Source organism: Dicentrarchus labrax, unplaced genomic scaffold (genome assembly GCF_905237075.1).
Source record: "Dicentrarchus labrax unplaced genomic scaffold, dlabrax2021, whole genome shotgun sequence".
NCBI classification, from domain to species: Eukaryota; Metazoa; Chordata; class Actinopteri; family Moronidae; genus Dicentrarchus; species Dicentrarchus labrax.
In genome coordinates, this window is record NW_026136703.1 from 4,361,517 (window position 1) to 4,370,386 (window position 8,870).

General features: G+C 40.5%; 1 protein-coding gene across 2 annotated transcripts in view; it reads left to right on the top strand.

Moving 5' to 3' along the window:
• The window catches only part of crybg1a (crystallin beta-gamma domain containing 1a), a 42,456-nt gene extending 33,600 nt beyond the window's left edge, over nucleotides 1-8,856 (top strand). For both annotated transcript variants that reach the window (XM_051396242.1, XM_051396243.1), the window contains 14 exons: nucleotides 256-382; nucleotides 474-509; nucleotides 1,354-1,514; nucleotides 1,639-1,765; nucleotides 2,024-2,169; nucleotides 3,307-3,433; nucleotides 3,594-3,623; nucleotides 3,721-3,833; nucleotides 5,298-5,430; nucleotides 5,520-5,659; nucleotides 6,302-6,425; nucleotides 6,677-6,835; nucleotides 7,589-7,751; nucleotides 8,043-8,856. In XM_051396242.1, coding sequence (XP_051252202.1) covers nucleotides 256-382; nucleotides 474-509; nucleotides 1,354-1,514; nucleotides 1,639-1,765; nucleotides 2,024-2,169; nucleotides 3,307-3,433; nucleotides 3,594-3,623; nucleotides 3,721-3,833; nucleotides 5,298-5,430; nucleotides 5,520-5,659; nucleotides 6,302-6,425; nucleotides 6,677-6,835; nucleotides 7,589-7,751; nucleotides 8,043-8,131 — 1,675 coding nt within the window. In that variant the 3' untranslated portion in view covers nucleotides 8,132-8,856. The remainder of the gene's footprint in view (nucleotides 1-255; nucleotides 383-473; nucleotides 510-1,353; nucleotides 1,515-1,638; nucleotides 1,766-2,023; nucleotides 2,170-3,306; nucleotides 3,434-3,593; nucleotides 3,624-3,720; nucleotides 3,834-5,297; nucleotides 5,431-5,519; nucleotides 5,660-6,301; nucleotides 6,426-6,676; nucleotides 6,836-7,588; nucleotides 7,752-8,042) is intronic.
• The last annotated feature ends 14 nt before the right edge of the window (nucleotides 8,857-8,870 follow it).

Genomic DNA, 8,870 nt, shown 5'->3' on the forward strand with positions numbered 1-8,870 from the left:
CATTTGAATTAAAATGTTTTAATGATAATGAGACATATAGGCTATTTAATAACATTCAGTTCACAACACCATTTACTATACAGAACTTCCAGATTGCATTTCTAAGAGCGTGGAGAGAAAAAATAAACCGAGTAGTCCTGTGAGGAAGTCAATAAATGATCATACTCTGTCATGTGCCATAGTCGCGACCTCACCTTTCATCCCTCTCCTTCTTTTTTTCTCACTCTCTCTCCCATGCTGTCTGTGTGTGTGTAGCTGGTTGGTGTACACTGATCCAGGGTTCGGAGGTTTTGTAGCAGTGCTGGAGGAGGGGGAGTATCCCAGCCCAGACGCCTGGGGTTTCCCTGAGCCCTTCATTGGGTCTCTCAGACCCCTCCGAATGGTACAGTACATGAAACATGGATATATGTTTGCACTATACTGTTATATTGTCAGTTGTCTTGGTCTGACCGATGTGTGTCTCTTCATTACAGGGAGCAATCAGGGTGGAGCATCCTAATGACTTCAAGGTGGGTTCTGAATTATGTTCTATTTGTTGCCTCTTTGAGTATGTGCTGTTTATAGAAAGCACACAGTGGCTGAAATGTCAGCACAGTCTTGTATGTTACATTTGTTAACTAGCCCTTAGAGGCTTCCTTTAGAGGCACAGGATGGTTGAGAAAGGAATCTTAGTTGTGGATATTCAGCATGTACCTTGAATTATAAAGGCTTGTCTGACTGATATGATTCATTATGTTCATGGCCTGGCTATAATTCATATGGGGTTGGGGAAAATGCATTGCATTGCATATGCATTAGCATTGCTAAGGCTGAGAATTTGGAGTACATCTAAAATAATTTATAGATTAAAAGAAACTTAAGAGTCATTGTTCCTTGTTAGTTTTTATGATTTAGAAATTGGTATCAAATAGCGCATTTCGACCAGAATGTTCCAGGAACTCTGGAACCACTGGAACTAAACCAGGAACTAAGACTATTTTGCGAATGCCTGTCTGTACTGACTGAAGGACTGTGAAGATCAGGCAAATAAGTTGCACATGATGATGAGTCATCCTGTTGTTCTTTGTATTTACTGCTGCATGACTCTGATATTTTGAGTTGAATGTGGAGAGAGAATGAAAACTCCAGAGCGCTCGTCTCCACAGTAGTTAGTCTGTTAAGGTTTAGACGGACATGTAAAGCATTTAAAATGACATTTCTCTTGTTGACTCGCGTTGTTCTCTCATTGACAGACAAATGTGAAATATGTCAGGATATATATTGTACGCTGTCATTTGTGTAATGAATGGCATTCTACCATAGGCCTGTGTTTACAACTAAGGCTCACCTTCAACTCCTTCCTCTCTCACACAGGCCTTAGTGTTTGAGAAGCCCAACTTTGATGGAGAGTGCATAGAGGTCGACAGCAACGTGTACAACTTGCAAGAAGAACCAGACGAGGAAAAACCAGGAAAACCGGACGAGAACAAGAAGACATTGTCTGCAGTGGGCTCTATAAAGATACTTGGTGGTCTGTAAGTATCTGTTTGAGTTAATAGATGCAGGGGTTGATCGGTTGGAAAGGCAGCCAACCATTTCCTGGTGGTTATGGCAAGAAATTATGATTTTTTTGTAATATTTCTCTGTTTTGTACGGTAGCTGGGTGGGTTATCAAGAGGCAGACTTTGAAGGCCAGCAGTACATCCTGGAGGAGGGGGAGTATCCTCACTGCGGTGACTGGGGAGGGTCAGAGGACGGTCTCCTGTCACTCCGGCCTGTAGACACAGTAAGTATCAACAGCAATATTACTGACATTGAAGTGCTAATCTGCAAGATTTCATGTTTGATCTTGTTTCCATCTCTGGCTCTGATTGCTGCGCTGTTTGTGCGCCCCACCCTTCACAGTTCACAGGTCATTTAAACAACAACAACCCATTGATTCTTATTCAGCTGGAGACACAAAACACTTGACAATTAGGATTTGAAATTAGATGACTGGCTTTTAACTTTCAAATAACTTTACTGTGTTATTATCTTCCCAAAGGATTTCCTGTCCCCCCATGCTAAACTGTTCAGTGAGCAGCACTTCGATGAGCTGGGGCTCAGCATGGACTTGTTGGGTCCCGTCGTCAACATGGAGGACGTCGGCTACGGTGTAAAAACTCAGTCTGTCAACATCATGAGTGGAGTGTAAGTCAAACAGTTTCTATTATAAGAGAAAAAATACAAGAGATAACTCACAAAGTTAGAATGCATTAGGAAGGAGGGAAACATTTAGTTGTCCACACCCCAACAGTGTTTATAAGGGTTTGTGCTGCTCACCTTCCAGACATGACTAAGTGTTCTGTCACTGTACACACAAACACACATATGTACGCACACGCGCACACACACACACACACACACACATACACATGCACATACAGCCCTAGAGGATACAATTATGAATAATATAGCGTGATGGATCATTTGGGTCAGGTTTCATCTCTTGAGGGCAAGGCTTTATACTGATGTTATGAATAAGGAGTCATTAGTTAATATTAGAGGTATCCATTACCAGCTGCTTTTAGAAGTTTCAGCAAAGAAAATGAGGCCTTGATCTAACCACAGTACGTACTGTACAGTTTGTGTAATTATATATATATATATAGTACTTAATGGTTTCAAAATGAAAGTTTCACAACAGTTAGAATACATTTTCAAGTCAGTGATTTATCTTAAATAAAACATGGCACACGTTTTTTCAGTGAAGAGATTTCAGTCAGTCAGCCAGCTGCACGTTTGAGCTGTTAACCTTTATCAACTGCGTTGTGTAACGTCCCACTGTTTGCTTTACATCTGATTCGCCTGCTGGATCATTTTACAACCTTTTACAAGCATGGGCCTCCTCTTTTTATAATGATGGCAAACAGTTGAATACAGTGATTTAACCAGAGAGCCAATCATATCACAAAAACTCGACTGTTGGAAGGATTCACCAGAGGTGGAATGAACTTGTAGAAATATTTAAGGCGTCAAGTCTGTTTTTTCTGGAGCTGCGAGCAGAATTTAGAATGCTTGTTGTGGTTGATAAATATGTGCACAGCAATGTTAACTGTACATGCAACAAACACTGTCTACTCTTTCTTCTAATAGGCCACTGTGCTATATTTTAAAGAAAACTCCTGTAAAGGTCCTGGAAAAAAAGATTTTGTAAAAAGAGTGGGAACCCTGATATCAGTAAGGCCAGGGTTCTTAAGGTGTGCTGTGATTATGAAGAGACAGCTTTACCTGGACCTGTCTCTAATAAATGACTTCTGATGAATGTTGTTTTTGTGTTCCTTATAGTTGGGTGGGCTTTGAGAAGCCTGGGTTCAGCGGAGAGCTCTACATCCTGGAGAAAGGCCTGTATGCAAGCCCAGAGGACTGGGGAGCCCTGAACTTCAAGATCTCATCTATACAGCCCGTCTTCCACGTAAGAAAGGATTTATAGCATCAGTTAAAAACAGGATGGGACTTGAAAACTTTAAATAGAGTCTTCCACTGTGATTGTTTGTTGTAATTTTTAATGGAAAGCATTTTCACTCTTTCATTGCAAAGCTGATGCTCATTCCTCCTTCCTTTCTGTTCTATAGGACACACTGATGGGGACAACAAAATTTAAGGTATCATCCCTCCTCATCCCTCCATTCAAGGCTTTATATAAAACCCTCCTGCTGGTGTGTTCTGGCTGAGTCACTGAGCTCTGTTTGGATGTTTCAGGTGCAGCTGTACTCTGAGCCAGACTTCCAGGGAAGGCTGGTGTCTCTGGAGGACAGCACAGAAGCTCTGGATGAGGACTTCACACCCAGGTCCTGCAAGGTGCTGGCTGGCAGGTAGGCACAACAGAACCAGCACCACACACTGCCTGCTGGAGCTGTCAGTGAGTTCAGACATGCTTCTGCCAGATAAAAACCTCTTTTTTAGTTCATTTACATGTTTTAATTTCACATGCATCTCTGAGTTCTTTTATAACCCTTTTAGACAGTGATGGAATGTAATTACGCATATTAACGTATATGTACTTAAGTACAAATTTGAGGTACTTGTACTTCAGTTGTATTTTACTTTTAGTAAGTATTTTCTTTTCACGCTACTTTCTACTTCTACTCCACTACATCATGTTTTTTTCACACAAAACATGACGAAGAGTTTATTAATTACGCAACAGTTTAACAGTAATTCATAGAATTTAAAATGGCAAATTGCTGCTTTTCCTTTTATTCCCTTTTAATTATTTTTAATGTATTTGTAATAGTTTTATGGTTTTGACTGTTACCCTATTCAGAAGGTTGTGGGTTCAAACCCCGACTCCTCCTGCCACATGTCAAGTATTCTTGAGCAAGATACTGAACCCCAAATTGCTCCCGATGCTGTGCATTGCTGTATGAATGAGTTAGTTTCTGTTTGATGGACTTTGCCGTGAATGTGTGTGAAAGGGTGAATGTGGCTCTAGTGTAAAAGCGCTTTGAGTGGTCAGAAGGCACTATACAAGTACAGGTCCATTTACTGCTTTGGGCTTTGGCAGCATTTCTCACTATTTTCTGAACTTTTCAAACCAAAATATTGATTAATAGAGAAAATAACCAGCAAAAGAATCCATAATGAAAACAATCATTAGTTCCAATTTAATACAGTATAGTTCAAAATGATCCACAGGAACCAACTACAGCACTAAAGTCCTGCTTTTATATTAATGCAAGAGTAATAATAATCTAATGCTATCATATATAATAGTATAACAGTCACAGGGGACACTTTACTGCATGTGGTACTTAAACCTTTAATAAATGATGTATGTTTTCCTGATTATACATACTTTTACTTAAGTAACATTTTCAATGCAGGATTTTTACTAATAAAAGTTTTTTTTGACATTTTACAGTGTGGTATGAGTACTTGTTCTTAAAGGTCCAGTGTGTAACATTCAGAAGGATCTATAGACAGATGTCCCAGAGTCCACCATGTTGAACCGCCATGTTTCTACAGCAGCCCAGAAGGAACAACCCAAACACTGGCTCTCGATAGGGCCATTTGCATTTTTCATGTTTCACAGCCACTGTAGTTTCTCCTTCATGTTTGAAAGGAGAGGGTGAAATGTGGGAATTTTGATCTGCAACTACACTAGATGTTAGATGCCATTAAATCTTACACACTGGACCTTTTAAGTAAAGGACCTGGATTCTTCCTCCACCACTGCTCTTAGAAACACACTGAATAAACGTTGTAAGATGTGATTTTAAAGATGATTGAAGACAACTGAAGAACAGTATGATAACAATAATGTCTTTGTGTGTCAGCTGGGTTGCATATGAAGGAGCCCAGTTCACAGAGAACTTGTATGTGTTGGAGAAGGGAGAATACCCCAACACAGAGGCCATGGGCTTCCTGTCCACAGACTCTACCATCCGCTCCATACAGACCACTGGACATGTGAGTGTGTGTGTGTTACATTTGGGCCCTTTGTGATGCTCTCTCTGCCTTTTTGGTGACCAATATTGAATTCAACTCTTCTTGTTCAGGAGCTTTCTCTGCCCTCCATCGTCCTGTTCAGTAAGGTGGGCTGTAGAGGTCGCAGGGTGGTGTTGTCAAACGGAGCTGTGAACCTGCTGCAGGCAGGCCTGGATGCACGCATACGCTCCCTGGTGGTGGAGGGTGGAATGTAGGTTTTACTTTTTTAAATGCTATAAAAACACAGTAAAACCTTGGAATTAATCCCAACTTGACTGACAGGTCCTAAAATACACACACTAACACAACAAAAGTTAATGTTTTATAATTGTTTGAAAGTTGTTTTAAAACACTTTTATCTGTATACATTGTATTTTTTGAATAATGATCAAATGACAAACACAATGTGGATTTTCTATGACTTCAGTTGCATGTACGAGTTTATGAATTATGACTTTTACACTTATTATTAATCAAACTTGTTATGGATGGCAATTTACATACATATTTAAATGAGTAGGTTTTTTTATCCAAGCGCCCTTAAACCAAACTCCAAAGGGTTCAAAGGAAATACATTTAAATGTTCATATTCCTGCCAAAGGTTTGACACGGACACATGAAATTCCCTTAAATGGTGTTAGCTTAGCTTCTAGACTTGTTCTCATTAAGAGCAGTAAAAATGTCATAGATGTGAAGAAGCCACCAAGTCAGTTAAATATGTTAAAACTATAAATCATGGAGTTCAGCTTTAACTGTGAATATAGACTGTTCATCTGTGAGTTCCTCTCCCACATTTTTATATGCAAATCAGTGAAGCTGATCTAACACACAGTGCTGATTGTCTGCTCCCCAGGTGGGTGTTGTATGAAGGGAGTAACTACTGTGGTCGGCAGCTGCTCCTGCAGCCGAGTGAAGTGGCTGATTTGTGCGAGCTCAGCGGCTGGCAGCGAATAGGATCCCTGCGTCCATTACTGCAGGTATGGAAGGAGTTGTTGTAGGACTTATTCTCATATGTTAAGTTAGTGTCTCCGTTTGTTCTAGGTTCTCGTCTGGAAAATAATTTTAAAAATGAGGAATATTTGATCCTTAAAATACCAAATAAACCACTGCAGTACTAATAAATACAGTCAGTTCAATAAAACAAGTCACACATCTCACTGTAAATGACTCTGACATGTATTCCTGGATCAGATCTAACCATGTGGTTTGGCATGTTTCCCTCCAACAGAAGCAGATGTACTTCCATCTCCGGAACAGGGAGACAGGATGTATGATGTCCCTGACGGGAACTTTGGATGACGTCAAGCTGATGAGGGTTCAGGCTGTGGAGGAGACAAGAGGGGTGGAGCAGGTCTGGCTCTATCGGGACGGGCAGCTTAGCTGCAAGGTACAGCCCTATACCAACACTACTACTGCTTTTTGTATCTTATAAAATGCAAACAGAGCCCATAAACTTCTTCAAACAGCATCTACAGCAACTTGTAGTATAGACTAAAGTCTAATATTGACCAAGATGGTGGTAGAGAAAACACTTTACCCTCTGCCACTGTTGTTGTAGTTAACTGTGTACCTGAAACAAGGGTGTGATCGCGACAATATGCGAAGCAGGAAAAAACATGTAATCCCAACAGACTTCATTCATACCACTGGTGACCCCTGCCAGAGAGGTTGTGTTTTTATTCCTGTTTGGTGTCTGTTAGCAGGATATCTCTTGTGGACAGCTTTCAGGGCAGTTTGGTGGAAAGCTAAGCATGGATTAAGTTCTTAACTTTAAACGTAACCACAACATTTTTTTTTCTTTTTGACAGTTTTGCTACTGCTCTTACTTGAAATAAAAAATGCCTCAACACTATCTGCCTATCACTGTGTATTTTGATGCAGATTTAAAATATTTTCTGTTATGAAATAACAGGAGACATGAGGCGTGCACCCAGTGAGAGTTTGTAGTTCAGAGTTTGTCTTTTGTGCTAACAAACATGACAAAAGAACAAATGGGTTTTAGAATTTCAGAAGGTTTCTCTATAGATTAGGATGCAGTTTGCCACAATATGACTGGTTCAACTGGATTCTAAGCAGCAAAGAAAGTAAACCAATACTAATGCACCTTCCTCCTCATCCACCACGTCCTCACTGTGTCCAGCTGGTGGAGGACTGTTGCCTTGAGACCACAGGCAGCGTGGTGATGGCGGGCTGCAGGCTCTGTGTTTCCCCAGAGAGAGGCAAAGACAACCAGCTGTGGAACATCACTCCAGATGGTCTGGTGCACTGCCACCTCAAACCTGACCTGGTCCTGGAGGTCAAAGGTCAGTTAGTATTGTCTTAACTTTCAACATTTGTTCACAGAGCCTCACTGTGCAGTACAACTCACTGTGGGATTGAGATTCAGTCCCAATCCAACAGCTCCATCTCCTGGTGCCTTGAGGCGCTGCAAACAGAGTTCTGTTTTGTCTTTTGAAAAGCAGTTGCTGCTTGAACCACATTTTGAGCTGACAGTTAAATTATAGTATTCATTATTCTGATTCCTTATTGACAACTTTACCGGTCTAAATATGTTTTATAGTACGACACTGACTCGTGTTGTCTGTGCTCTCTAGGTGGCCATCAGTATGACAAGTACCAGGTGATCCTCAACACATTTGATGAGAGAAAATTAAACCAAAGGTGGACTTTGGAGATCCTGTGATCTGATGAGCCTCCACTCGCCACACAGGCCTCTCCTGCAGCTCTGCCAAGGCACTCAGTGAGCCCTGTGATGCAGCTCTGCTGTGGAACCTCACAGTTGGGCCTGGTATAGGGGTTTTGCACAAACGCTGCACTCCTTTGTGACTCCTGTTTACTCTTGTTGAGGAGGGTTACCATTGACTGGATCAAATGTAATGTATGTATGTAATGTAACCATCAACCAAAAACATGCACTCACACACAGTTTGATGAAATAGTGGTTTCTCTTTTTCAGAACATAAATTTTGCTTATTTTTAGCGACTTGATTTTGAACACTGTATACCAAAGTCTCCTCTCTGTTTTCACTGCATGTAGTGAGAACTCAGCCCTGTTTCCATGCTGCATACCTCTCTTTACTTTATGGTACTTTTCTACTGCATGTCTGCTGACAGCTGCAATATGAAGTCCAATGTGCCTACACCAAAGATCTCAGTAGACTAAGATGTTTTCTTTTTGTAATTACTGTGCTCAAAAATGATCTCATGTAAAGTTTTGATATCTTTTCAACTATTCTTTCCTGCTAAAGGTTGTACAAAAGCATCATGTGTATAGATTGTCAAAACTGCAATAACAATTCTGCCCACTGTAAATATGTGAATGTAAAAGAGAAAACTGTTACAAATGAAAATAAGAATATGACTTTCTTTCTTGTCTTTTAAGAGAATAAAACATTTCTTTAGATTTTATTAATGCCTTGCTG